Here is a 17,684-nt window from a genome sequence, read left to right as displayed (position 1 = left end):
ATGAACTCCAGTCCAGATGTTTCTGTTTTCCCCAAATTATTCTTAAATTGTTTGCTCTCCAAATAGTTTTCATGTCTGAAAGCTTTATTCTCTATTCATCTTTACTACCGTAGTACTATTCTCGCTTTTACAGTTATTCTGACATTTTGAGGGTATTTGAAAAATATGATGAAGTGTCACCAAGGACTCAATTTTCCATCTTAAATCAAAACAGTGTCCAATAGGTTTATACATTTTCTTTTTATTATTATTACACTTAAGGTCTGGAGTACATGTGCAGATCTTGCACAATTGTTACATAGGTATACACATGCCATTGTGGTTTGCTGCATCCATACTCTCGTCACCTACATTAGGTATTTCTCCTAATGTTATCCCTTCTCTATCTCCCCACCCCGCAACAGACACCAGTGTGTGATGTTCCCCTCCCTGTGTCCATGTGCTCTCAATCTTCAACACACACTTATGAGTGAGAACATGCGGTGTTTGGTTTTCTGTTCTTGTGTCAGTTTGCTGAGAATGACAGTTTCCAGGTTCATCCATGTCCCTGCAAAGGACATGAACTCATCCTTTTTATGGCTGCATAGTAGTCCATGGCGTATATGTGCCACATTTTCTTTGTCCAGTCTATCATTGTTGGACATTTGGATTCTTTCCAAGTCTTTGCTATTATAAACAGTGCTGCAAAGAACATACATGTGCATGTGTCTTTATAATAGAATGATTTATAATCTTTTGGGTATATACTCAGTAATATGATTGCTGGGTCAAGTAATATTTCTATTTCTAGATCCTTGAGGAATCACCACACTGTCTTCCACAATAGTTGAACTAATTTACACTCCCTCCAACAGTGTAAAAGCGTTCCTTTTTCTATTTTTTTTTTTATTAGAGACGGGGTTTCACGATGTTGGACAGGCTGGTTTCGAACTCCTGACCTCAAGTGATCCACCCGCCTCGGCCTCCCAAAGTGCTGGGATTACAGGCGTGAGCCACCACGAGGTAGGAGCACCGCTTGAGCCTGGAAGTTTGAGGCTGCAGTGAGCCACAACTGGTTACACCAGTGCACTCCAGCCCGGTGGAAACATGAGAGACCCTCCAGCATCTGTTGTCTCCAGATTTTTTAATGATCATATGACATGGTATCTCAATGTGATTTTGATTTGCATTTCTCTAATGACCAGTGATGATGATCATTTTTGGGGCACATAAATGTCTTCTTCTGAAAAGTGTCTGTTCACATCCTTTGCCCACTTTTTGATGGGGTTGTTTGTTTTTTTTCTTGTAAATTTATTTTAGTTCTTTGTAGATTCTGGGTATTAGCCCTTTGTCAGATGGGTAACTTGCAAAAAATTTTTTCCTATTCTGTTGGTTGCAGGTTCACTCTAACGATTGTTTCTGTTGCTGTGCAGAAACTCTTAAGTTTAATTAGATACCATTTGTCTATTTTGGCTTTTGTTGCCATTGCTTTTGGTGTTTTAGTCATGAAGTCCTAGCCTATGCCTATGGCCTGAATGGTATTGCCTAATTAATTGACCCATATGGGGAGGCACAGATAGATCTTATTTAATAGGCAGGGAAGGCACATTGATATAATAGGAATACTTTACTGTGTACAACTTCTCAGGAAAGTTATGGATTTACTTTTAGCCAAGAAATTGGTTTCTCTATGGTCCAAAAGAAAGAACATCAAAACAGCCAAGATACCTGCTGTGAAAATGTCTCTTTCATTGGTCTCTTGAATCTCTACTTTAAGCTGACTTTCATAAGAAGTATCATATGAGAAAAAAATAATAAGAAAAGAAAGCTGAAAGTAAGGAACAAGAAGAAGCTCCCTGTGGATCAGCAAGCAGGGCCAGTGTGAGTTCCTTCCTAGGCGTGCCTTGTGAATTTGCAAGAGAAAATACAGAGCCTTGCAATTGGCATTTCCCCTGGCCCTTAGATTTCAGTAGGCTCCCTGCAAATTCTCAGCAGAGGAAATAGCAGGAATGATAAGCCTATTTCCAAAGGCCTTTCCAACCACCTTCAAATTTCCCACATTCAGACTGCACTTAAAAATATCAATCAACTTGCCAATCTTTTTAGCAGCCTTCTAATTAGGTTGCTGTTCAAAGAAATAATGGGAGAGATAGGCTGAGAAATCAGCAGGCACTCGATAAATGCTTCTATGAATGAGTGAGTGAAGTGAATGAATGTGTAAGGGCATGAATGAAAATCCTACAAATGCCAGAGTCTAAATCTGTAAATGATCAAAAACTATTTTTCCTGAGGGAATTATTTTATCTCAATTTGGAAATATTAATTTCTGGCCTCAGAGAGTGCATATAATCTGTTTTCTCTTCCAGTCGATTCACATTTATAAAAGTAGGTTTTTCTTTCAGACAAAGTACATTATGGGAAAAAGAAATAAAAACTGATAACTGTGTTATGTCCTCTATCTGAGCCTTCGAATCTCTTTGGTTCAAATGAGAAACCTGTTCCTGCTGGCTTTCATCTAGTGTTGCAGCACTTCAAGGAAGTTTCAGTTGCATTAGACTTACTCTGAGCCCATTAAAACCCATAAACCCTAGAGGGACTTCAGAGGGACCCACAATAGGAAGAAGGATAAGTCCTTTTACCAATAAACTTGATAGAAGTAAAGATCTACATCCTCAGACAAAAGGCAAGTCTATAATGATATGGTTTGCATTTCTCTCCTCACCCAAATTTCCTGTCAAATTGTAACCCCAATGTTGGAGGAGGAGACAGGCATGAGGTGATTGGATGATGGGGGTGGATTTCCCCCTTAGTCTCATGAGAACAGCAAGGGGGAAAGCTGAGTGAGTGAGTTCTCATGAGATCTGGTTGTTTAAAAGTGTATAGCACCTCCCCCTTCAGTCTCTTCATCCTGCTCTGGCCATATAAAGACATGCTGGTTTCCCCTTCACCTTCCGCCATGATTGCAAGTTTCCTGGGGACTCCCCAGCCATGCTTCCTATATAGACTGCAGAATCAGGAGCCAATTGAACCTTTTTTCTTTGTAAATTACCGAGTTTCAGGTATTTTTTATAGCAGCGTGAGAACAACTAATATTAATACATATGCCTTCCTTAAATGGCATAGAGATTGATTGTTTCACTGCAAGTTGGTAAAGAATTTATATAGATATTAAAACAACAACAATGACAAGTGTCTGGACATTAAATATATTGTCTATTTAGAAAATCCATCAGGGCTATTATGAATATCTAAGGATACTACAAAAAATAAAATAATTTATCTCAGCCTTTAGTATAGGAACTTTCATGATTTGCTATGAACCATACCTATACTATTATTATATTCTGAAATGGATGTTTCATGGCATTGATATGGAAGGCATTAAAATAAATATTAAAGTGCTCTGTAAATTGTGCAAGGTTATGAAAATATATGTTGTCCTCGTTGCTGGTATTCTTATACTTAGATGTCAATAGTGGAGTAAAAGTAATCTAAGAATAATTAGAATCCCTTTGCCGCAACTCTTCTCACAGATTGGCTACAATCTAACATTTTTCTAGGGAAATAATGTATTAATTACTGATATCTTGCCTTTTAAAACTTTCAGCTCAAACAATTTTTTGGAAGATTTACCTTAAGTGCCTCGTCTTTTTCCAACCAGAGTAATTAGTACTCAGTGATAGAATGATGGACAAGGTGACTAAGTTCCTTGGCCCATCTCTATCTGCACCTTGGGAATGATCATATTGACTCCTCACTTTTTTTTCAGTGATGCTGTCAAGAAAACTCTAAGAAAAGGTCTCCAAAATCCTAGGAAAGAGAGATTTAATCAATTTAAGGTATTCTATGCATAACCCAATTTGTCCTTACTGCCATCATCCAGTTAAGCATGGAGAATGATGAATTGATGACAATATTCACACGAATGTTTGATAATGATAGAATTAATTTTGCTCTGATATAGCCTGGTCCAAAGTCACTGGAGAAAATATTGCAGTGAAAAACCTTACACATCAAAATGTTTGTCAATGTCCAACAAAAGCACAAATGATTTCAGCAGTATTTGACACAATATTCTTTAAAAATTAGGATTTTCGCACAGTCCCTAAAGTTTATTATAAGAAGATTTTAAAATCATGTTACTTAATGCCCCATAGGATAAAAAAAAAATCTTAAAATGTGCTCATCCAGTGTATGCACAAATGACAACGATAATAGAAATTTCATTAAAAGCCCTTAATCCCATATTGAAAGCTTAGACTTCCCTTTCATGACAAAATTATCAACAAACTAGGAATGGAATGGTACTTCCTCAATCTGATAAAGGGAGTCTATGAAAAAACCACAGATAGCATCATACATGATCATGAACAAGTAGATGCTTTCCTCCTAATTCAGGAACAAAACAGGAATGTCCAGCCTTGCCAATTCTATTCAACATTGTACTGGAGGTTCTAGATAGGGCAATTAGGCAATAAAAAAATAAAAGGCAACCAGATTGTAATGAAACAGGTAAAATTTTCTCTACTTTCAAATGACAATCTTATTTATAGAAAATCCTAAGGAATTCACTGAAAAAGAGGGAAAAACTATTGAAACAAACAAATGAGTTTAACAAGGTGGCAGGATACAAGATCAATATACAAAATTCATTTGACGCAAGCAACATGAAAATGAAATTAAGAACACTATTCTATTGACAATAGTATCAAAAAGAATAAGGTACTTAGGAATAAAATTCAAACAAAAATTGTTAAATTTATACTCTGAAAATGATAAAATACTGTTGAAACAAATTAAAAAGATCTAAAAAAAAGGTGGAAAAACACTCCATGTTCATGAATCAGACAACTTAACATTGTTAAAATGGCTTAACTTAACATTGTTAAAACTAATCTACATGTCCAACACAACTCCTAGCAGAACAACCCCAACTTTCTTTTGTATAAAAATTGATGAGCTGATCCTAAAATGCATATGGAATTTCAAGGGACCCAGAATATATAAAACAATTCTGGAAAGAACAAAGTAGGAGAATTCATACTTGCTCATAAGACTCACTATAGAATGATTTATAATCCTTTTGGTATATACCCAGTAATGGGATTGCTGGGTCAAATGGAATTTCTATTTCTAGGTCCTTGAGGAATCACCACACTGCCTTCCACAATGGTTGAACTAGTTTACACTCCCACCAACAGTGTAAAAGTGTTCCTATTTCTCCACATCCTCTCCAGCATCTGTTGTCTCCAGATTTTTTAATGATCGCCATTCTAACTGCCGTGAGGTGGTATCTCAATGTGGTTTTGATTTGCATTTCTCTTATACTCAGTGATGATGAGCACCACACATGCACATGTATGTTCATAGTGGCACTGTTTACAATAGCAAAGACCTGGAACCAACCCAAATGTCCATTGACTATAGACTGGACAAGGAAACTGTGGCACATATACACCATGGAATACTATGCAGTCATAAAACACGATGAGTTCGTGTCCTTTTTACGGACATGGATGAATCTGGAAACCATCATTCTCAGCAAACTGACACAAGAACAGAAAACCAAACAGCACATATTCTCACTCATAAGTGGGTGTTGAACAATGAGAACATATGGACACAGGGAGGGGAACATCACCTACTGGGGCCTGGGGGGTGAGGAGCTCGGGCAAGAATAGCAGGGGATGTGGGGATTGGGGAGGGATAGCATTAGGATAAATGCCTAATGTAGATGATGGGGTGATAGATGCAAACCACCACCATGGCACATGTATACCTATGTGACAAACCTGCACAATCTGCACATGTACCCCAGAACTTAAAGGAAAATAAATAATAAATATAAAAATAAAAAATAAACAAAAGAATGTAGTTGAACCCTCATCTCATAACATATATAAAAAGGAACTCAATATGGATCAGAGACCCAAAAATAAGAACTAAAACCACAAGCTCTTAGAAGAAAACATGTGGATAAATATTCATCATCTTGGATTTGGCAAAAGATTCGTTGATATGACAAGCAAAAATATAAATAAGTTGAACTTTATCATAATTAAAAACCTTTTGTTTCAAAGTGAAGACTATTTTAAATGTGTAAACACAACCCACAGAATTGGAGAAAATGTTTGCAAATCACATCTTTGATAAAAGGCTATGAATATGTATTTCCCCCAAATAAGTAAGCTATAGTAAATTTACCCTAAAAATTAGATCTAATCCTGAGTTCTATAGGTTTGCTCTGATTTAATTCAGACCCTAGGTTTAAAAGAATCCCATGAATAGCTCATAAGTGCAGGCAACCAAAACAAACATAGAGAAATGAGAATACATCAAGTTACAAAGCTCCTGCACAGCCATGGAAACAATCAACGAAGTGAAGAGAAAACCCACAGAATGGGAGAAAATATTTTCAAACTACCCATTTAACAAGGGATAATGACCAGAATATATAAGGAGCTCAAACAACTCTACAGGAAAAAATATAATAATCCAATTTTAATATGGGCAAAAGATTTTAATAGATATTTCTCAAATGAAGACATACAAATAGCAAATGGGCATAAGAAAAAGTGCTCAACATAACTGATCATCAGAGTAATGCACATCAAAACTACAGTGAGATATCTCACTCTAGTTAGAATGACTTTTATCCAAAAGTCAGGCAACAACAAATGCTGGCGAGGATATGGAGAAAAGGGAATTCCTGTACACTGTTGGTGGGAATGTAAATTAGTACAACCACTATGGAGAACAGTGTGGAGGTTCCTCAAGAAAACTAAAAATAGAGCTACCATATGATACAGCAATCCCACTGCTAGTTATATACCCAAAAGAAAGGAAATAAGTACATCAGAGACGTCTGCACTCCCACGTTTGTTGCACCAGCTCTGTTTACAATAGCCAAGATTTGGAAGCAACCTAAGTATCCATCAACAGATGATTGGATAAAGAAAATGTGGTACTCATATACAAGGGAGCACTATTCAGCCATGAAAAGAATGAGATCCTGTCATTTGCAACAACATGGATGGAAGTGGAGATCATTATGTTAAGTGAAATAAGTCAGGCAAGAAAGACAAACATTACCTGTTCTTATTTGTGGGAGCTAAAAATTAAAACAACTGAACTTATGGAGATAGAGAGTACAAGGATGGTTACCAGAAGCTAGGAAGAGTAGCAGGGGATTGGGGGAAAAGTAGTGATGGCTAATGGGTATGTAAAGTAGTTAGAATAAATAAGACCTAGATTTGATAGCAAAACAGGGTGACTATAGTCAAAAATAATTTAATTGTACATTTTAAAATAACTAAAGAAGTATAATTGGGTTGTTTGTAACAGAAAGGATAAATGCTAGAGGAAATGGATGCCCCATTTACCATGATGTGATTATTATGCATTGCATGCGTATATAAAAGTATTTCATGTAACTCATAAATATATACACCTACTATGTACCCACAAAAATTAAATTTAAAAAGTATAAAATAATTACATGAACTTGTCTAAGTCTTTTTATCTCCAAGCATCTTTTGGATTTCACATATAATTTTGTCCATATAGCACTATGTGCAGTGCCTAAAACAGAGATTAATATTCACCATTGCACAAATGTAAATAGGTTAATATACTTACTACAGTCATAGGCAAGTTTGTGACAGAGCCAAAACTAGAACCTACATCTCCCTACAGGCCATTTACATTTTTATATTGAGGTCATCTGTGATAGTATAGTATTTTTAAATATGTGTCATTAGAGTAACACATTTGTTACAACTCTCTTGTGTCAAAGTCATAAAAAGTTTTGGAAACCAAATCCCATTGCTTGGCTTCTGTTTGCTCAGAACTTTTTTTTCATTGTTTTTAAGTCTTTAAAGTTTCTCCACTTTCATCTGGAGGAAGTGTTCTATTTTGTCTCTACTGTTTACAATTAGTACATCATTATAAGCCTGGAAGATTCAGGTGAAGTTAACTGCCAAGTGTGTCAACTTCTTAACAATGCCCAATGTGTCATCTTTGGGGGTTTGCAAGAAATGGTTTTTAATTGCTTAACTTTGAGCAGTGCACTAAAACTAATCATACCCCTAGAGCCTGGAGAAATCTCTGAGATACAAAGCTATTAGAAGTGTTCTGTTTGTCCAGGACCAACTCAAAGCAAAGCAGGCAGAAAAAACATTATTTCAACTTAAAAGGGGAAACATCATTTTTCAATGTTGAGACAAATTTCCTTTAAAATCTGTTTAAAGGCTGCTGTGAGATGTTTGGCTGGTTAGTCCTCTCTAGCACCTCATCTTCCATTTTTTTTTCTGCTAATCCATGGATCAGGCCTACCTCATAATAGAAGGGAATCGAAGACAGAGTTGTCAATTGCTATATTAGGATTATGAATTTGTGCATAACTCCAGACAGGCACTCAAAGACTATGACAAGGAATTGTTTAGACCACAATTAGACCTTTGTATTAAATTGCACACTCTCTCTTTTGCTCACCCTCTAAGAATTTTTCAAGAGTGCACCAAAAGCACATTTATTGAAGGAGATCTTTTACCATTCACAGTCTTTCTATGCCAGTGAAATATATTTCCACCAACTGGGTCCCCAGTTCCTGCCACTTTCCCTTTCCCCACAGTACTTCCTGATATTTAGCGTCCTAAAGCCTTCATTTGACTGTTAGGAAACATCCCTATACTAAGCTGCAGAATTCATTAGTGTTTCCGTTTTCCTTCTACCGACATCTGCTCTAGCACCTTTTAACTAGGTCTTAAAACAACTTCCTTAGTTGTCTTCCATATACAAGAAAGATACTTATGATCTACTTTCAATAGAAACAATTTCTCTAGAATTACAAATGCAATAATTGGAATGGGCCTCAGAGATGGTCTATACAGCAAAAGAAATGAAGCCCAAAAAGTTGAAGTGACTTGCCCAAAGCCAGACAGCTTGTGAATAGTTGATACTCTCCTTATATCCTCCCTTCTGGTCAATATGAGAAATGACATATTAGAGATGCATTCAGTGACCATGAGGCTGACTGAAGCTAAATTATTCTCATAACCTGGAAACCATCATTCTCAGCAAACTGACACAAGAACAGAAAATCAAACACCACATGTTCTCACTCATAGGTAGGTGTTGAACAAAGAGAACACATGGACACAGGGAGGGGAGCATCACACACTGAAATCCATTTCTTAAATATTAATGCGTTCTGATTGGCAGTGAAACAAGCCTTAGCTAAAGACAGATGTCTTAATGTGGTACCCATGTCATGTCACACTGAGTTATCCAAGGACCTGAACAAAATCTTGCTGAGTATAAAGTCTGAGAAATCTGTCCTCAAAGAAAGTATCAAGCAAAAGACCATCTGTATAATTTCCCAAAAGGCACTGGTTTGAAAGTAAGAAAACTTAAGTTTTCTATCCATCTCTGTTTCTAATTAATTATGTGTCATTTGGCCAATTCATTTGATTGCTTTAGGCTTCAGTTTTCTCATCTATAAAAACTGTAGATACCAATTTATGTGAATGCGTTGGGAAAAGTAAAAATAGCTAACACGCTAATATTTATTGAGATTTACCATGTGCCAGGCACTGTCCTGGGCATTTTATATGCATTTGCTCATTTCATAAACAAGGAAAATTAGGCCCAGATTATTCAGATTACCTAAAAAAGTCCACAGAGCTACTAAGTCCCTGAGTACACAGTCTTAGCCACTATCCCAAACTGCCTCCCATTACCCTATATTGTATCTACTGCCACTACCTTTTAACATGTTAAAAAGTCCAGGCATGGTGGCTCACACCTGTAATCCCAGTGTTTTAGGAGGCTAAGGCGGGAGGATCACTTGAGACCAGGAGTTCAAGACCAGCCTGGGTAACACAGTGAGACCCTGTCTCTACAAAAAAAAAATTTAAAAATTAGCCACATGCAGTGGTGCATGCCTGTAGTCCTAGCTACTTGGGAGGCAAAGGCAGGAGGATCCCTTGAGCCCAGGAGTTTGAAGTTGCAGTGAGCTATGATCCTGCAGTGAGACTGATCCCAGGCTGCACTCCAGTCTGGGCAACAGAGCAAGACACTGTTTAAAAAAAAAAAGTTGAAGAAGTATAAAACAATTATCTGTTTGCAGATTATTTATGATATAGTTTAAGAATCAGATAACATTGAAACACAAAAGAACCAAAGATCTAAGCTGAACCTTGAAAGATAGATTGGGTAAGCTTTAGCTTTCCAAATTAGTAGAACATTAGAAGCACTGGTGCAAAAGAAGTGGGAGTGAGCATGGGAATATTCACGGAGCAATGAAGAAACTAACCTGACTCAAGTAGATAGATCGTGTTGAAGAGCCATGGAGACAGGGGCAAACATGGAAATCAATAGCATCCTTTATCACCGTATAGTTTGCTTGCCTAGTGCTTATCACAGGTGCATATTTATATTATTCTAATTTTTAATTTTTGTGTTTGTACATAGTAGGTGTATATATTTATGGGGTACATGAGATATTTTGATATAGGCATGAATTGCACAATAATCACATCATGGGAAATGGGGTATCCATCTCCTCAAGCATTTAACCTTTGTATTACAAACAATCCAATATACACTTTTAATTATTTTTAAATGTACAATTAAATTGTTTTGACTATAGTGTGCTAGCAAATACTAGGTATTAATAATCATATCATGGAGAATGGCGTAGGATATATTCTTGTTAGTTAATATCAATTCCCCCCCAAAACAGTAAGCTCCTTGAAAGTAAGAACCACTTTATTCAGCATAGCAATGTAAGTCCTAGCTAAAGCAATCAGACAAGAGAAATAAAGGGCATTGGAATTTGAAGGGAAAAGAATGGGTTTTTTTTTTTTTTTTTTGCACCGTTGTATCTTCATTGCCAAGTCCATCGCCAGACACATTGTAGGTGCCCATTAAATACTTGTCGAATAAGTGTATTCACGTGTGAATGAATGAATGCTAAATAATAGACAAAGAATTGCCGTAGTTGACCTTGCATGTCAGATGAGGAAATATAGCCTTGACACAGTTGAAAAAAGAGCCCACAGAGACTGTCTGACCAGGCTGGGTTGGTGGAAGTGGAACTGAAAAGGCAAACAGAAGGGCTATTTGAACACGTGGATCAATCACACAAGTGCTCTCTGTTGTGCACTCTCTATACCAGCTGTCCTCTGATAGATATTTATCTACCAGTTGCAGGCTCTGTCACGACACCAATTTCATACAGAGAGAATGTGAAGAAACCGTAGACCAAAATAAAAAAGAATTACTTCCTAGTTCTCTGGAAAGCCCAGTAGTGGTATACAAAAGCCCCACAGTCTCAAAGGTCTCCTTTCTCATTTCTTTATTTGTTTTCCCTACACAAAATGCCACCTTGTGTTTTTTTTTTCTTTTTTTTTCAAACAGATCTGGTTTGGAAAAACTTAATTGCCTGTTTGAGATGAGGTCCCTAAAGCTCTCAGAAGTTAATTATTTCTTTCTGGTAAAGATCAGAAACTTTGAACTCTGCTTGTGAGATAAATGGTCTGGTAGCACTTTGAAACTTCAACTTAAATAAGTTACTGAGCAGCTCATCAACTTACTTCCTGCATTTGGAATTGAATCTGGAAGAGAATTGGACCCCAGACATCTTGAGTAGGCCAAGTAGGTAAAATTTATAGATTTAGTTCAGAGCCAAACGTGCTCCCAGAGATAGAGCCCTGGTGACAGCTTCCAGATAAACATATAGATCGATGGAATTGAGCCTAGATAGAGAGAAGAGGAAATATGGTGCAGTTTCTATAAACCAAACTGCTCAATGAAAGGCAGGTTCTGGTCAGTTATATTTTTTAGGTAAATGAGGGGTATCCAGACTTTTTTGGTTTCAACTGCAGTATAGTGATTTTGAAATGCTTGAGTCTATTCTCCAGGATTAGTGGACAGGTAAAGTGACTGGCATTCGATCTTTTTGCTGATTGAGTAATGCACAGGACTTTGTGGATATGAAATTGTATATTTTCATTCCCCAGGACTGAGAAGAGGTTGTAGAGAATGAGTAGGAAACTGGGCAGGGTATGTACAGAGCCCAGGACCTTTCCTATGCATCATCCAATTTAGTTTAAAGCCCTGGATGCACAATGGTCTGTTATTGTTTTCCTTTTTTTAAAGAAAGTGACAATTTGGTTTAGTTGTGTTCTATTTCATGGAGATAATACATAGATAAATATTGCCAAGAGGCAATGGATGTCTAAACTAGCAGGTTGCAAATTGAAATAACCTATAGGTCTTGATGCAGAGCATTCAAATGACCTCAATCCTCTATATGTCATAACTTTTCTAGGGAAGATTGAATAAGGTTGTATGTGGGTCAAATACCATTGAAAGAAAGGTTTGTCTAAGACATTAAATAATTTAATTAGATACCATTACCAAGGACTGCAGATCAAAGGGTTTGTCGATTGAGATTTGACCTAATCTAAAAGAATTTGTTTTCTTCAGGGGTTTCCAGGCATTTGTGAGTTTGAGAAGCTGGGAAGGCTTTTGAAATATTGCCAGGAATGCTTGCAGGGATATCATCACAGTGCTAAACCTGGCAACTCTTGGAGAATTGTTCTTTTGGGCAGCCCATTCTGTTCCATCTCCTGATACTTGAGATGGCCCTCCATTGGTTAGCAAGTAACAGAAGAAGGTTTTAATTTATTTTCTTTTCTCCTTTACTCCTTTTCTTGGATCTTTAACCATCCATTTGGGATGGACAATCTCCAGGAAGACAAGAGGCAGCCATTAGTTAAAAGGAAAGAAACGCTGTATAAATAGTTGCAGGTAACAGGACTAAGATGGGAAACATGCTGGGTTGTTTGCCAGGAATTTTTTAATGGTAAATCTAGGATGATGGTAATTCTAAGATAATTCTAGGATGAGACAATCAGCCCTGCCTTTGGAGGGCACAGTCTAGACTAGATGAAAAATGGCCCCCTCAATTTAGATGCTGAGTAGCCTTTAAGTGTGAGAGGAAAATTGTCATCAATTTTAGTTCTGTGGGTCCAAACATGGTACTAATGGGGGCAAGGTCATGAGTTCAACCCCAATCTCTATCAGCAAGCTTAACTCCATTTAAAAAACAAGTCTGTTTCACAGCCATAGACTGATCACCAATTCTTAGTCAAATGGCTCATCAATTTATTCTACTGGGCTCATGAGGGATTGAGGGATAGACACATTATAAATCCTCCTTCAATACTGGAGAAAAAAAATACATCATGTGGCTCACTGGGAATGATAGATTCATATAAAAAGGAAAAAGATCTATTTATCAATATTTAATATTTAACAGTAAAAGCGGTGAGTTTTATAGAGTTCTAGGAGCAACACAAAATTTTAAATGGCATAATAATCAGCCATCCACTTCAGTGCAAAACCAGTTCATCCTTCCATCTGTGGCCAGCTCATTATCTCATTAAATATTTCACTGTGAATGACCCATATGTAGATAATTGGGAGCTAAATGTAGTAAATATAGATGGAATTAATTAAAAAAATTAAAATATACTAACTTAAAATATAACAGGCTTCAGGATATTGTTTCATGTAGCCATTTGACTCATATATTTGTATATTCTCACTCTGTAGAGATGATTTTCTCAATTTTCACTTGGAAAGATGGAGGCAGGCCAAGGCAATATATCTTTCTTGGAGTCCTATGATAAATGAAGACAGCGGCAGCATTAGGTCTCTCAAGCTTTGAGGACACTCCTATGAAGCCAAGTCACCATCCTCTCCATCCCTTACATTTGTTTGCCTCTTTACAAATAGCAAACACTTTGCTGGATATATGGATTTACCTTCATTGTATACCTAGCCTATCTGATAAGCTGAAAAAGGTAGACAATGTGACATAGGGATAGCTTACCAGAAGGTCACGACGTGGAAAGGAAACATTATGAAATTTTCTTTCTTAAAGAATTTTAAGAGCCAGGAGCAGTGGCTCATGCCTGTAATCCCAGCTCTTTGGGAGGCCAAGGCGGATGGATCACCTGAAGTCAGGAATTCAAGACCAGCCTAGCCAACATGGTGAAATCTCATCTCTACTAAAAATACAAAATTATCCAGACGTGTTGGCATGTACCTGTAATCCCAGTTACTTGGGAGGCTGAGGCAGGAGAATTGATTGAACCCGGGATGTGGAGGTTGCAGTGAGCCAAGAACGCACCACTGCACTCCAACCTGGGCAACAGAGTGAGACTTCCTTTCAAAAAAAGAAAAAAAAAAACAGGCCTTTAAGGACAAGTGAGTTTCCCATTTCGGAGATGATTAGGGATACACTTAATTTCTTAGAAAACCCCTTCTCTAGCCTACACATCTCTCCAACAAAGGAGAAAAGTATAACAGATTTCAATATTCTCAGGAGTAAGTTCTTTTTTTCTTTATCTGAAGGAAATCAGAGAATCCTAGCATGTTAAAACTAGAAGGGACCTTAGAGATAATTTAGTTTAACAAGATATTGGAAATAAAAATTCAGGCAAGTAAGGGGAAGAAACTTGTCTAGATACATAGCCAAGGAGTAGCAGAAGCTTCAAGGAGGGGATTAGAAAGAGAATGTGAGTTAGTTTCATGGAGAAACACATATACATTAAGGGGTGCTTAGCATAGGAACAGTCACGTGAAGGGAAGAGGCAGATGGAAAAAGAGAGGTTACCTTTCAATAAGGAACAGCTACAGAACTCCATTCATACATTCCTTCAGCAAATAATTATTGAGCTCCTATCTAGGCACTATTCTACATTTGGGGCACAGAGCAATGAAGAAAACAGAAAAACTTCTGGACGTCATTGAGCGTACATTCTAGTTGATAGAGACAATCAATAAATGAAATTAACAGATAAGCTATACAGTATGCTAGATGCAGTTCTAAGGAGAAAATAATTCAGGAAAGGGGAATATAAAATTTCAATGGCTAGAAATGAACTCCCAGATGAGGTGACCCAGAAAGGATGTAATACAATTTCAGGGGCTAGAGATCAACTCCTAGACGAGGTGACCCAGGAAGGATGCGCTGAAAACGTGCCTTGTGAGTAAAGACCTGGGGGAAGTGAGCAGGTGAGCCATGCCAGAATCTGGGTTTCATAAATATGGAGCAACAAGTTTTTCATAAATATAGAGCAGCAGGATCAAAGGCTCTGGGAAAGGGATGGGCTTTGAGTGTTTGAGGAATGGTGAGGAGGCCAGTGTGACTACAACAAAGTGAGCAAGGGAAGAGTGGTAGGAAGTTCATTCAGAGAGGAGTTGATCGTGTGGCAAACCATATAGGAACTTGTAGGTCATAGTAAGGAAATTGGTGTTTAGTGAGGTTGAAATAAGAATCTATAGTTAACAATATGAAACTGTATACCTAAAATTTTAATGAAGGGTAAGCCTTATGTTAGGTGTCCTTATTACAAAGATAAAGAGAGAAAGAGGATGCTTTTAGGGATGTTCATTAGTTTTACGGCATTATTTATGGTGGCTGTTTCATGAGTATATACTTGTCTTCAATTTCAAGATGTATATGCAAAATATGTGTACCTTTCTGTATGTCAGTCATACTTCAATAAAAATAGAATAAATTTTTTAATGGAAAAGTGACCTGATCTCACTTACAGTTTAACTGAATTATTTGAACTGAATGGGAAGAAAGCCGGAAACAGGAAAACCAATGAGGAGGTTACTGGAAAAATCCAGGTGAGTGATGATGATGCCTTGGAATAAAGGATGGCAGTGCAGGTGGCAAGAGGAGCAGGTAGATTCTGGATAATAGCTCTGAATGCTTAGGAAATAATATGTTCATTTACTATCTATTAGGTTCTTGTGATCCCCCAGGTACTGTTCTAGGTTCTAGGAATACATCAGTAAACAGCAGACAAGGGGCCTGTTCTCATTAAATTCAATTTTGAGTGAGGGACAAATAATAAATAAGTAATCAAATTATCAGTATAATTTTGGATATTAGAATGTATTATAAAAAATGAAGCAGGGCTAGGGGAAAGAGAATGGTGAGGATGGGATGAGAGAGCCTTTTCAGTGAGGCTGCATACTCAGACTCTCTCCTTACCACCCACTTTTAGAAACATCATGTTCAATTTTCATACTCCTGACTGGAGCTCAACAACAGAGCAGAAAATATAGGAGAAGCTAGAAATGTAACTTCAACAGGGGATATTAGCAGAGGATCCTCCCAGACGCTACCTTGCACCCACTCTATGTCAGGCACCATGGTAGATTCTGGAACTATGGGAAAATGGAGGCAAGCACAATCTAGGAGCAAGAGACACCCCAAACACAGACAATATTTTAGCTAAGACATGTGTCAGAAGGTGCACTGTTGGTGGAGATTAGTAACTCAAGCTAACCGAGATTCAACCACATCTATATATCAGATCTATCTTGGAAAATGAAGTGAGAAAGTCAGGAAGATGGCCTCCCTTTCCTGTCTTATTAGTTAGAAAAAATTATTCAAGAAGACATCTGGTGGAGGAGGGCTGCAGAACTTTTCATATAACTATTTTGAAAAAGGATAAGGAAATTTCCATTTTCTTGGGATTGAGGAGGGGATATTTAGCTTTGCCTCTGTTCACATTATAGATATCTATTCCATTTGTGTACCATGTCTTCTGAAAAGGACAACGATAATGATTCTGCACACCCTAATTCTTCCCCTTTCTCACACCATCTATCTTTATTCTCATTCTTTCAGGTAACATTAAGTAGCCAATTGGTATCCATTTAATGAATAGTGGCAAGAGGGAAAGATGGCCGTGAACAATGTCACAGCAGTGTTTCAGTTTCTCCTTATCGGCATCTCTAACTATCCTCAATGGAAAGCCACGTTTTTCACATTGGTGCTGATAATTTACCTCAGCACATTGTTGGGGAATGGACTTATGATCTTTCTTATTCACTTTGACCCCAACCTCCACACTCCAATGTACTTCTTCCTTAGTAACCTGTCTTTCTTAGACCTTTGCTATGGAACAGCTTCCATGCCCCAGGCTTTGGTGCATTGTTTCTCTACCCATCCCTACCTCTCTTATCCTAGATGTTTTGCTCAAATGAGTGTGTCCTTGGTCTTGGCCACAGCAGAGTGCCTCCTACTGGCTGTCATGGCCTATGACCGTGTGGTTGCTATCAGCAATCCCCTGCATTATTCAATGATTATGAATGGCCCAGTGTGTGTCTGCTTGGCTGCTACCTCATGGGGGACATCACTTGTGCTCACTGCCATACTCGTCCTATCCCTGAGGCTTCACTTCTGTGGGGCTAATGTTATCAACCACTTTGTCTGCGAGATTCTCTCCCTCATTAAGCTGGCCTGTTCTGATACCAGCCTCAATGAACTTACGATCCTCATCACCGGTATCTTCACCCTGCTGCTGCCATTTGGGTTTGTTCTCCTCTCCTACATACAAATTGCTATGGCTGTCATAAGGATTCGCTCAGCCCAGGGCAGGCTCAAGGCCTTTACCACGTGTGGCTCTCACTTGACCGTGGTGACAATCTTCTATGGGGCAGCCATCTCCATGTATATGAAACCTCAGTCCAAGTCCTCCCCTGACCAGGACAAGTTTATCTCAGTGTTTTATGGAGCTTTGACACCCATGCTGAACCCCCTGATATATAGTCTGAGAAACAGAGATGTTAAAGGGGCAATAAGGAAAGTTATGTTGAAAAGGACATAA

General features: G+C 37.8%; 1 protein-coding gene across 1 annotated transcript; it reads left to right on the top strand.

Moving 5' to 3' along the window:
- Nucleotides 1–16,757: 16,757 nt before the first annotated feature.
- LOC105721628 (olfactory receptor 13H1) lies at nt 16,758–17,684 on the top strand. The gene has a single exon (XM_012458719.2). It carries the CDS (start codon nt 16,758–16,760, stop codon nt 17,682–17,684), a length of 927 nt encoding a protein of 308 aa, XP_012314142.2.

Source organism: Aotus nancymaae, unplaced genomic scaffold (assembly GCF_030222135.1).
Source record: "Aotus nancymaae isolate 86718 unplaced genomic scaffold, 86718_ANA_hifiasm-v0.15.2.pri h1tg000004l, whole genome shotgun sequence".
Lineage (NCBI taxonomy): Eukaryota > Metazoa > Chordata > Mammalia > Primates > Aotidae > Aotus > Aotus nancymaae.
Note: the sequence above shows the minus strand (reverse complement) of the source record. Positions and strands in the feature narration are given on the sequence as shown.